Genomic DNA, 12820 nt, shown 5'->3' with positions numbered 1-12820 from the left:
AACTGTTAACATACAGATTGTTTTATACTGCACAGAATGACACTATTAGCATCAAAGCTCTAGGAAAACTAAATTATCTTGTTTGGTTTTACTAGAAATTGTGATGTAAGTGGCACAGCATTCACTGCTTAAATAACTTAACCTATAGTGAAGAAGGTAAAAATCCTTTTATTAATGTGTATTTTCTCTGTATTGCGTCATGTATCCTCTTCACAGCCCTGCTTTCAACATACTGGTATTGACATAAATGCAGAAGTTAGACATCCTAGGTCTCCAGACTCCCTGTATTGAATAGAAAGTGCAGGCTTTAGCAATCCCAAAGCAGTCATTCCAAGCACTGTGTAATGTGTTTTACAGTGAGGAAATTTGAGAGCCCAAAACCAAAACCAAAACACATTCTAAGAACAGAGATTTCAAAAACAAAATCATCAGCGGAACCAATCCACAACTACTTGTTTAATTTTTAATGCCAATATCTGTGTTGTTCTTACTGTTACATTTTTAGCAAACAGGAGGTCTGTTTTCTAAAATAGCCTTGTGTTTGCATTTTATTATTGTGTAATGGTTAGATTATGAATCTTTCAAATGTTCTACACAAACTGATTTTAATACAGCACTTTTTTTTTTTTTCAACTGTTTCTTTTAGATTCTTTTTAGTGATTGCTTGTCATGGCAACAGGAGGTGGTCCCTTTGAAGAAGGCATGAATGATCAGGACTTGCCTAGCTGGAGCAATGAGAGCCTTGATGACCGCCTGAACAATACGGTACAATTAATCTTATCTTTCAGTTGCCATTTTATGCTGTACACTAAAATTTCCAGGTAGATACTGTTAGTGGAAGGTAACAAAGCAAAACTCAAAGCCTTGTCAGGAGAGCTTTACAGGTAGCAAACCCTGTAAAAATAAGGTAGATGTAAGCAAGCAGTAAGTGCAGTTCAGAGGTTATGTGAAGTGTTTTGAATAAATAAAGTAGCTAGACACAAAAGCATTGTAGGTGTCATGAAAGTGAAAACTCTAAAAGGTGTAAACTGCTGAAGAATCTTCAACAAAGAAGAATAATAGAATTTTAGCTTCATTTGAAATTAATATAATACATTCTGGGATGAAATGGGTTTAAAATTTCCTGTCAAGCATGTATGCAGTGGAGAAAATTGTATTTTGTAACGTGACATTTGCTTTATAAAACTTAGTGCATGTTTTTTATTGCTTTTTAACTTCTAAAATGGAAGTAAGCTCTCTTTTGCTGAATTAAAACATTTACTTTTTAATCAATCTGGATAACAAATAGGACTTTTTTTTGTTTCTGTGCCCTCTGCTTCCCCTTAAGGACTGGGGAAGTCAACAGAAGAAAGCAAACAGATCTTCAGAAAAAAACAAGAAAAAGCTTGGTGGGGAAGCTGAAACAAGGCTTACTAATGATATATCTCCAGAATCCACACCTGGAATGGGACGCCGGAAAACCAGAACTCCTCATAGTTTTCCTCATGCTCGATACATGACCCAGATGTCTGTTCCAGAGCAGGCTGAGCTGGAAAGGCTTAAACAGAGAATAAACTTCAGTGATCTGGATCAGGTTTGTGTGAATAGAATGCTAGCTGCCACTATAAATGTAACTACTAGATTTATTCAGCTATCTCTTAATAATTTGACAGATGAATAAAGAAAGCTTTCATAAAGGATTGAGGTAAAAACATGTTCATAGTCATCATGGAAATCAAATCAAAATTCTAATTTTGAACTTGAGAAACATATGGAAAGTTTAGGACCATCCTTTCCTGTCCTTGAGGGTGCGCTAGCTGCCTTCGCTTTCTTCTACTCAATTATTAACAAATTCCTGTGTCCTCCAGTTTGTATTTCTTACTCGTCATAGTTGTTTGCCACTCAGAAATACTTGTTACCTTGTTTTGAAAGTCTGTTCTTAAACTACCAGTTTGTGTTTCTCAACTTTGTTATTCTTGTGGATTAAGCAAAAGAGTATTATTAAAAACTGCTCCTCAGGGTACTGTAGTGAAATGTATGGCATGAATTCTTGAGCCATAAGTATTTTGGGAATATGGCGCATTTATCCTTCCTTTGTCCAAAATGATGAAAAGTATAAGGGGTTAATTCTTTGACAAGGAATAAATTTGTGCTAACAGTTTCAGAGTAGAGGCTTGTTCATTTTTGTCAAAGTTTGTTGTTAACTTGTTTGGGTTGTGAAGGTTCTTTTGAAATGTGATTCGTTGCCTTGACTTAGAATATGAAAACTGGGCATAACTTCCTCCCCAAATGTATGTTACAGCATCAAGTTACTATTCAGAAGTTTGTAAAGAAAAGTTGAAGTTATGAGTTATCATAATCTTCAAGTGAATATGTAGCTCTTTTATTACTGTTATTCTCTCCAATGTACCTGGTGAAGTAGGATGCCTTTTGCTATAGTAAAGGTGGAGGCCACAGCAAGGATGAGGAACTAAGCTCTGAGGAACTTGAGAACCATTTTGCTTCTCAGCTGTTCTGGGAGGGTGGGCTTGCTTTCTGAAAGCTATGTGGCAAAAATCGCTGGCAGTGTCTGTAGCTAGTTTTTGGCTAATCTGTGACTAATAAGGTAACTTTAAAATCAGTCTAATAATACGGCAGAACTGGTAATCCAAGCAGTGAAACTAATTGGTATTCAGAATACATGGGAGAGAAAATTAAAGGATTAAAGCAGGTGTTCTTTTTTTTTTTGTTTGTTTATAGCGAAGCATTGGAAGTGATTCTCAAGGCAGGGCAACGGCTGCTAACAACAAACGTCAACTTAATGAAAATAAAAAGCCATTCAACTTCCTGTCACTGCAAATAAACACTAACAAAAGCAAAGATCCTGCCTCAGGTTCCCAAAAAAAGGAAAGTGGGGTATCAGTGCAATGTAAAGAGTTGTTTGGAGCTGCGCTAAGCAAGGATTTCTTGCAAAATTGCCAAGTCTCTGCTCAAGAAGATGGAAGGGAAGAAACAGCTATGGATAGTAGCCAGGTATTTACTTTCCTAGAATGTTTACAGAATATTGACTGTTAGAAAGGTTTTAATTCCCTTGTTACTTTCCAGTCATTTTTCTAAATTTCCAAAAAGTGTAACTTCATTGAAAATACTTATCTGATTCTAAAAGGCAACTTGAGGAAAACATGAAACCAGACTTAATCATGTACTGTTCTTTAGAAATTTCCTTGTTTGTAACAGAAGCAGTATTTTCATCTTAGAGATTGGTTCTCTTTTATACAGTTTCAGAAAATAGTCTCACAGTTTAATATTTTCCTATGTTAATGTGCTCAATTCTGTTTTAGCTTATGTTGACAAGAAGCCCCGTGCTTCAGTCTTGCAGCTTCATGCATGCATAAATTTACCCTTATGAAAGCTGTTTATTTTAACTGCTCGGCAGAAGAGTGCTTATAGGATTTTATGTCACTCCTTGTAATTACTACTTTGCTATTACTATCACCATGTCTTGCGCATTAACTACGTTAAAGCTGTAGCTGAATACATTCAGTAACTTTAGTGTCTTTACAGATTGTGAGCAGACTAGTTCAAATTCGCGACTATATTGCTAAGGCCAGCTCCATGCGGGATGATCTTGTAGAGAAAAATGAAAGATCGGCCAATGTTGAGCGTTTATCACACCTTATAGATCACCTTAAAGAGCAGGAGAAATCCTATCTGAAATTTTTGCAAAAGATGCTTGTAAGTTTGAGAATGTAATATATTTGTTTCTGCACTGTAAGCTTTTGAGGAATTGACCATTGATGTTTTGATGGTGCTGCTGGGGTGTTGGTTTTGATACGTAGTACCTTCCCTAATTCATTTTTACTGCCCCCTTACATAGTTTTTGATTTATGCCAATGAAATATTTCAGGCTAGAGAAAATGAGGAGGATGATGTTCGGACTATAGATTCAGCTGTGGGATCTGGTTCTGTAGGTGAGAGCACATCGATAAACATTGATGTGCAGTCTGAGGCTTCAGATACCACGGTAAGCTGCCTTTTAGTAATTAAGGTGCTAGAAATGAAGAGTTTGTTTTGGTTTTGTCATGATTGCTATTATAGTTTCATAATCTGCAGTTCAATGAAAAATACTAGATCCCCAAGCACTTCTTCAGAAGGTGTTCATGCATGTGTGGCTATTTTAATTTTTTATTTAATATGGGGGAAAAGTTAATTAAGATATAGTGTTGTTGTGACAAAATAATTATTAAAAAAAAAAATAAAATCCTTAGTCTTTCTTTGAAGTAGAATGAAACATTAAATGTGTACATCAGCAGACCATGCACTGGATTGATGTAGGAAGGATATTTCTGTGTACAATAATTGATCTATGAGTTTGTTTCTGTTAGTGGGGAAAACTTGCTGGTGTTGGGTGAGGAGAGGGTTAGAAATGAGTCATTAGTGGGCTATTGCTCAGGCATCTTTATAGGGATATGATAAAAGTATTGCCCTAATGCAGCAGCTTCACTTATTTTTTTGTTTTGAGAGATGAGCACCTTCTAGGAAATGTGTTCTAAACTTCTGAGATACACAATCTTCCCTTCTATTTATAAAAGCTTTTATATTAATGTGGTATGCAATGCTTATAGTAGATACAACAGCACTTTAATAATAACTTATGTTTCACATCTTCCAATCCTACTATACTGAGGAAAAGTACTAGAGAGCTGGTACTCTTTTGTCCCATTAGTACATTGAATGTTCTTCAGATGAAGAGAATTTATGTGCTTGGAAGTATAACAGCTGTTAAAATGTTAAGAACTTTTTGTAGTTATTTTTAGCTTTGTACGAACTCTTTCTATCCCTTTAAATAAATAAGTTGGTAGATTTGGAAAATGTACTTTTAGCTTAAGAAAAAAAAAAACAAAAACTGAAAAATGCAAAGCCCAGTAGAGTTTTTAAGTAGCATGCATGTAAATTTGCATTTTTCTTCATCTTTGCAAAATGGGGTTTAGTTTATGTTTGGCTCTTCATTTTGCATCTAATTTCTCTTTAGATGGAGCTTGAATATATTACATACAGATTGAGTATTTCTGGACATAAAAGGCCGATTGCTATATGAAGCCTGATTGTTACAGAAATTCTAAGAATGAATGAAAATGTCTTTGCTCTTTAGTAGATTTTATTTTATATTAGTTATCATTATTTGACAAGATACAAGTGTGTAGATTTGTAACTTAAAACTGTATGCTAAGTTGGAGCACCTTTTCAAAGTCTAACCTACTAAACTATTTAATAAAGGAGGTATCTTTTAGTTTGAGCATTCGGCCCCGCATTGAGGACAAACTAGGGCATTCAGCTTCACAAGAACAGGTTACAGACATTGATGTTACAGCAAGCCCTAAAGGGAAAAGTGACAGAGCTGCTCTGAATGACAGGGAAATATGGCCTTGTAGGATTAATAGCCAAGAACGTGGATTGCCTTCAAAGGTACACTTCAAAATACTATTTTAGCCTCACTAGGGTTATACATGCTGTTCTTCTTCTTTCTTTTTTTTTTTTTTCCCCTCCTCTTGCTACCTATTTCAAATGTATTTGTTACTTAGTGAATGTTCCCATTGGCCTGCTTACCTGTATCCAGCTGTCTCTTTGTTGAATTAATTTGTTTGCCTAGAGTTGTTAGTTTTTTACTTAGAGATGTTTGACAACCTTCTTTTCTGAAGTGTCCACATTGACAGAGAAAGTACTACACACATACAGCAGGTTTTCTGATTTTCTGTAAAAGATCCTTCCAGTTTTGCTGTTTTCTTTCTGGGAAAACATATTGTAAATGTGACTTTCAGACAGTTGTCATGTTTACACCAGTAGTCTGCCAAAGCAAATTTAAGGCAATAACGTATAAGAAAATAAATTGTAGAAGAGTAGCTGTAATTTGTTCCACAGATATTCTTGTATAGCTGTTTATATAAATGATAGGTTGGAAGGAAGAAGACTTGGAGTCTAAAACTTCAGATCGTTATCTGTTACCAGCTTTCCTATGCTTTGTCTCTGATTTATAAAAAAAAAAAGTCTGAGTTCAATTCTTTTTTTTTTTTTTTTTTATTTCTTAAAATAGAAGGCTTACATGTTTTGTCAGCCTTAGTCTAAATGTAGAGCTAAGTTTGATCCTGCCCCCTCTACTCTGCTCTCATGAGACCTCACTTGGAGTTTTGTGTGCAGTTCTGATGTCCCCAACATAAAAAGGTCATGGAGGTGATGGAGCAAGTCCAGAGGAGGGCTACCAGGATGATAAGGGGGTTGGAGCAACTCCCGTATGAAAACAGGCTGAGAAAGTTGGGGCTGTTCAGCCTGGAGAAGAGAAGGCTGCGTGGAAACCTCCTAGCAGCCCTCCAGTATCTGAAGGGGGCCTATAGGGATGCTGGAGAGGGACTCTTCATTAGGAGCTGTAGTGGTAGGACAAGGGGTAACGGGTTAAAACTTGAACAGGGAAAGTATAGGTTAGATACAAGGAAGAAGTTCTTTACTGTGAGGGTGGTGAGGCACTGGAATGGGTTGCCCAGTTAGGTTGTGAATGCGCCATCCCTGGTTGTGTTCAAGGCCAGATTGGACAGAGCCTTGGGTGGCTTGGTTTAGTGTGAGGTGTCCCTGCCCATGGCAGGGGGGTTGAAACTAGATGATCTTAAGGTCCTTTCCAACCCTAACTATTCTATGATTCTATGAATAAAAGTTTTGAGATAAATCTCCAGCTTTTAATTAAAGTAGACTGAAGAAAGTAACTTAGTTTTCGTGTATTTTTAACTGCTCAACATGCTTTCATTCATTCAGATTGCATTTCCATGTGTTTGAAAGTACGGCATAGAAGGTTCTGTGCCAGAGGAGAAACAAAACCTGTTTTTGTTTTGAAATTGGTTTACATAAATATGGCCTGTTGTAGTATCTGTGGCGTAAATACTGCATATGAAACTGAACGTTACACATTAAAGAAGAGTAACTGCCCACCCAAAATGTTCTGTTGAAAAGTTAGTGATTTTGGGCCAGTAAACCAACTAGATCCCGTGTTACATGTAACTCCATGGTACTATGCCTTAGCATTCTTATCCTTACCAGTCTTATAGCTTAATGTCCTCTTTAATAATTCAAAAGTCAGAAGGATACTTAAGTTAGTCTCTGGGACATATTAGGGCAGCTGACTGGGTTTCTAAAGAAAACTTAACCCTAGGAGTGATAAGCGTGCGTTGGTGATACAGGCTTCTCCCTCTTGGATGTCTAAGATTTTAAGTCTGAAAAGGACTACTGGAAAGGTGGAGCTGTTTCATTTTCACCTTTTTACACTAACCAGCCTGTTTGATTCTATTAAATTTCTGCTTGTTTTGGAGGTTCTGTCACTAATACTCAACAAAGAAATTGTCATGGTTATGCTAATGTTCTTCCATATCTTGCAGGCCAGAGATCCTCAGCAAGAAGCTGAAGAAGAATTGGAAAACTTGAAGAAGCAGCATGATTTACTGCAAAGGATGCTACAACAGCAAGAGCAGTTGAAGGCTCTTCAAGGAAGACAGGCAGCTCTCCTTGCTCTGCAGCATAAAGCAGAGCAAGCGATTGCTGTCATGGATGATTCTGGTATGTGGAATGATGGAGGTTTTGATAGCATGTTAGCATGCTGATTGACTAAAGCTGGAATTATGGATTACATGTTAATAAGTCCTTTTTAATGCACTTACCGCAAAATTTACTGCAAGGCTTCTATTTTTGAAAAGAGTTGACAGTGTAACATTGTGTCCTGGGTTCAGCAGTAGCAGTCATTTTTCACCTCCTTAGTAGCTGGTGCAGTGCTGTGTTTTTGACTTTCAGCCTGGGAACAGCGCTGGTAACACTGATGTTTTTAGTTGCTGCTTATTAATGTTTAGTCTGACCAAGGACTTTCTGAGTCTCATGCTCTGCCAGGGAGGAGGGGAAGCCGGGAGGAAGCAGAGACAGACACCTGACCCAAACTAACAAAGAGGTATTCCATACCACAGCACATCATGCCCCGTATATAAACTGGGGGCAGTTATCCGGAAGGGTTAGATCACTGCTCGGTCGGGCTGGGTATCGGTCGGCGGGTGGTGAGCAGTTGTATTCTCTTCCCTTGTTATTTCCCTTACCATTATTATTATTGGTGATAGCAGCAGTGGTTTGTGTTATACCTTAGTTACTGGATTGTTCTTATCTCAACCCATGGGAGTTACATGCTTTCGATTCTCCTACCCATCCCTCCCAGAGTGGGGGGAGGAAAGGGGGGAGTGAGAGAGAGACTCTGGCTGACTGAGTTTAAACCACGACACATTGTTAGGTTATGTGTCAGTTAAAAAACACACAGCCAATTTCTGTGGTTTGCTTTTATAAAATCCTAAAAGTGCAGGGTTTTCCTCTAAGAATTGGTCTGTCACATCAGATTTGAAGTCTCTTATCTCCATCAGTGTACTAGGCCTTTGAAGGAAAGAAGGGGTGAGGGGAGGGAGGAAGGAGGAATGGAATACAGTGTGTTCTCTCCCTCTTTATGGCTACAGGAGTTGGTAGTTTCAGGTTTTGTTTACCTTTTCATGCTTTTTTTGTTGCTGGTTACCTGGCAGTTGACCTTAGTAGACTAATGGTTTGTCTAATAAAGGAAAGGAGGAAGTTGCTATAGCAGTTTCATAAATAAATATGAAACCAGAACTCTGAAATTCTGTGGCATGTAAATTACTGGCATGGTTCTGATACTAGAGCAGCACCATTATGTTATAACCTTCAGTTTAAAAGCCATCTTCTGATTCATTTCCATGTGTTCTGAACTTTTAAAAAGTATGGTTTGGACAGAGACTTCTTTTGATCAAGGTTGTCAGCAGTTGTTTTCTCAAGAGTTCAGTCTTAAAAGGTAGACAGTTGTCCTTGATTTGTGCATGTATATTTTTTTTTTCTTGGAAACTTGTCCTGCTCCCACCTCTCCTTAAATCCTGTTCAGTTTTCTTTGGAAGTGTTCTACAGTTGTGTGCAGTCATAGAGAATGACGTTTTTGCACTGAGCAAGTTCTGGCTCCTTCTGTGTTGTTCTTTCATGATTTTTCCCCATAAAACTTGCTGTTAGGCTTCATTAGAGGGTATATGGGATAGAAGTTTCTATTACAGTTAGGTTTTCTATTTTGAATAGCTTAATTTGTAGAAATGTAAGCACTGATTTTTACATTTTACAGAAAGCCTCTCTTTAAGGTTCCTAGCTCTCATGAGCTCCTCTTTCTGCTTTTTCTCCTGTCTTCGATTTGGTACAGTATAGAAAAGAAGGTAGAACTAGTTAGGAAAACTCTAGATTTCAGTGTAGGATTCTATGATGATGTTTGTGTTTCACATTTCCACTTATGTCACTCTTACTAACAGTGTTTTATTGCTGTTTGTGTTATGTGCCAGAATTGTAGGGTAGGAAATGTAAAGATTCAAACTCAACATAGGGTAAAATAAGTGTTTTTAAATTTAAAAATAGTAAAACTTCATTGTACGGGTAAATAAAGTAATGATCTGTGGGAAAAATAATTAATATTTGTGCTTACATGTTGGTTCATATGTGCGGAAGAAGTTTCTTTTGATCTCTCAACTGCCTGTCCTGTATCTTAGTACTGTTTGAACTGAGCTTTCACGGATGGGGGGAAGAGCTTTCATTTTAATGTATTCCTCTCATAAAGCTTTTTAAAGGACAGATCCCCAAGAATCTGTTTGCATCCATAAAGATTACAACTTATACCAAGATGAAAGCTTGGTGTCTTGTTAATTTATTTTAAGGGAGTAAAATTACATGCACTGTTCTTAGTTTGGCTATACCAAGTCAGAACAGTTTGTTTCTAACAAAATTTTTCCATCAAGCCTAGATAAGTTTGTGGTTTTCATTTTACAGGGATGTTTTCCACCAAGCTAGGGACTAGGTTAGGAAAGCTAAGGCCCAGAGCAGAATTAAACTCGGCTAGGGATGTGAAAGATAAAAAGAAGGGATTCTGTAGGTACACTGCAAATAAAAGACAGACTAGGGACAACATTGGCCCTCTCCAGAAGCTGTCAGGAGAACTGGCTACCCTGGATTTGGTGAAGGCTGAGGTTCTTAATGACTTCTTTGCTTCCGTCTTCACTGGCAAATGCTCTGACCACACCACCCAAGTCTTGGAAGGCAGATGCAGGGACTGTGAGAATGAAGACCTTAGGCCGACTGTAGGAGAGGGTCTGGTTTGAGACCATCTTAAGAACCTGAATGTGTGCAAGTCCATGGGACCTGATGAAATCTATCCATGGGTCCTGAAGGAGCTGGCAAATGAAGTTGCTGAGTCACTGTCCATCATATCTGAAAAATCATGGCAGTCAGGTGAAGTTCCAAAAGACTTGGAAAAGGGTAATATAACCCCCATTTTCTAGAAGGGGAAAATGGATGACCAAGGGAACTACAGCCCAGTCAGTCTCACCTCTGTGCCTGGCAAAATCTTGGAGCAGATTCTCCTGGAAAGTATGCTGAGGCACATGAAAACAGCAAGGTGCTTGGTGACAGCCAGCATGGCTTCACTAAGGGGAAATCCTGCCTGACTAATTTGGTGGCCTTCTGTGATGGGGCTACAGAACTGATGGACAGGGGCAGAGCAGCTGACATCTGCTTGAACTTGTACAGAGCATTCGACACTGTCCCACACGACATCCTTGTGTCTAAATTGGAGAGACATCAATTTGATGGATGGACCACTTGGTGGATAAAGAACTGGTTGGATGGCTGCACGTTAAGAGTTGTGGGCAGTGGCTGGGTGTCCAGCTGGAGACCAGTAAAGAGTGGTGTCCCTCAGGGATTGGTGTTGGGACCGGTTTTGTTCAACATCTTTATCACTGACATGGACAGTGGGATTGAGTGCTCCCTCAGCAAGCTTGCCAATGACAGCAATCTGTGTGGTTCGGTTGATACGCTGGAGGGAAGGGATGCCAATCAGAGGGACCTTGAAACGCTTGTAAGGTGGGCTGATGCCAACCTTACAAAGTTTAACCATGCCAAGTGTAAGGTCCTAGACCTGGGTCAGAACAATCCCAGGCACAGGTACAGGTTGGGCAGAGAAGAGATTAACAGCAGCCCTGTGCAGAAGGACTTGGGGCTGTTGGTTGATGAGAAACTTAATGTGAGCTGGCAGTGTGTGCTTGCAGCCCAGAAAGCCAACCATATCCTCGGCTGTGACAAAAGGAGCGTGACCAGGAGGTCGAAGGAGGTGATCCTACCTCCTACTCTGCTCTTGTGAGACCTCACTTGGAGTATTGTGTACAGTTCTGGTGTCCTCAACATAAAAAGGACATGGAACTGTTGGAACAAGTCCAGAGAAGGGCCACAAGGATGATCAGGGGGCTGGAGCACCTCCCATATGAAGACAGGCTGAGAAGGTTGGGGCTGTTCAGCCTGGAGAAGAGAAGGCTGTGTGGAAACCTCCTAGCAGCCTTCCAGTATCTGAAGGGGGCCTATAGGGATGCTGGAGAGGGACTCTTCATTAGAAACTGTAGGGTTAAGACAGGGGGTAACGGGTTAAAACTTAAACAGGGGAAGTTTAGATTGGATATAAGGAAGAAATTCTTTACTGTGAGGGTGGTGAGGCACTGGAATGGGTTGCCCAGGGAAGTTGTGAATGCTCTGTCCCTGGTGGTGATCAAGGCCAGATTGGACAGAGCCTTGGGTGGCATGTTTTAGTGTGAGGTGTCCCTGCCCATGGCAGGGGGGTTGGAACTAGATCATCTTAAAGTCCTTTCCAACCCTAACTATTCTATGCTTCTGTGATTTTACTCTGGCCTTTTTAGCAAAACACAGGACAGACTTATAAAGTCCTTTTTTATGGTTCTTCACAAAGGAGCTGTGAAGTTGGTTAGCATTTCTGTTAGGGGTTTAATCTTTCAAGAGTAAAGTTGGTGGGCAGAACATAACTTTAAAAATAATCGATGCATTTTAAGAGTATATTGGCAATGTTGTTAAACCAAACGTTGTAACACATAGCCTTTATTTCACTGCTGTGGAAAAGTATTTACATTTTTTCCTCCTTCTGCATGCCCAGTTGTAACAGAGACTACAGGTAGTGTTTCAGGAGTAAGCCTTACATCAGAACTGAATGAAGAACTGAATGACTTAATTCAGCGCTTTCACAACCAACTTCATGATTCTCAGGTCAGTCCTTGGATTACACTGCACAAGCTTTTCTATTGTCTTTTTTCTTACTGAACATTTAAATGTTTGTTTTGCTTATTTGTGTGCATTTGCTAATGGAGTAATTGGGATTCTCCTGAACTTCAAAGCTGAACATCTTTATGTTCTTAAGAGTTATTAGGTGACTGATCTATGCTTTCTGTTGTGCCGATTCCCATGAAAGTACAGAGAAGTAGTTTCTATATTGTAGCATAATTATATATTGACTCAATATCCAGTTGCGCTGTCATGACAGTGTGTTTGATATCAGTTTCCCTCTGTTCTGGTATTGAGCCTAGCAAGCCTGTAAGAGGGCTTTTTGGTTTTTACAGTTTATTTGGCTTTTCTCATAGTATTCGGAATAAAATGAAATTCCTCTTTTTAGACACAATCTGTGCCAGACAATAGAAGGCAAGCAGAAAGTCTTTCACTTACCAGAGAGATTTCACAAAGCAGAAACTCTTCAATGTCTGAGCACCTGTTGGATGAGAAGGCACAGCTTTTTAACAAGATGCGAGTGCTGCAGGGTAAAAAGCAGAAAATGGACAAGCTGTTAGGAGAGCTTCATACACTTCGTGACCAACATCTGAACAACTCCTCCTGTAAGTAAATACAGGCACAGTCACATCTGTTTAAGAACAGTGTGCATGTTTGTAACATGGTCTTTCAACTTGCAACTAGTTATTGAAAT

At 39.0% G+C, this 12820-nt stretch overlaps 1 protein-coding gene across 18 annotated transcripts in view; it reads left to right on the top strand.

The window, feature by feature from the left end:
• Positions 1 to 12820, top strand: part of PCM1 (pericentriolar material 1) — a 44065-nt gene that overhangs the window by 3558 nt on the left and 27687 nt on the right. For 9 of the 18 annotated variants that reach the window (XM_062637449.1, XM_062637290.1, XM_062637127.1 and 6 more), the window contains exons 2-10: positions 647 to 765; positions 1328 to 1573; positions 2719 to 2991; positions 3523 to 3693; positions 3866 to 3982; positions 5236 to 5424; positions 7377 to 7554; positions 12002 to 12111; positions 12515 to 12731. In XM_062637449.1, coding sequence (XP_062493433.1) covers positions 670 to 765; positions 1328 to 1573; positions 2719 to 2991; positions 3523 to 3693; positions 3866 to 3982; positions 5236 to 5424; positions 7377 to 7554; positions 12002 to 12111; positions 12515 to 12731 — 1597 coding nt within the window. In that variant the 5' untranslated portion in view covers positions 647 to 669. The remainder of the gene's footprint in view (positions 1 to 646; positions 766 to 1327; positions 1574 to 2718; positions 2992 to 3522; positions 3694 to 3865; positions 3983 to 5235; positions 5425 to 7376; positions 7555 to 12001; positions 12112 to 12514; positions 12732 to 12820) is intronic. The other 9 variants (XM_062638108.1, XM_062638032.1, XM_062638348.1 and 6 more) reach the window with 4 other exon arrangements.

This window comes from Pezoporus occidentalis, unplaced genomic scaffold (assembly GCF_034315485.1).
Source record: "Pezoporus occidentalis ecotype Australia unplaced genomic scaffold, CSIRO_AGI_Poc_V1 ctg1, whole genome shotgun sequence".
NCBI lineage: Eukaryota > Metazoa > Chordata > Aves > Psittaciformes > Psittacidae > Pezoporus > Pezoporus occidentalis.
This window is presented reverse-complemented; position numbering and strand designations above follow the sequence as displayed.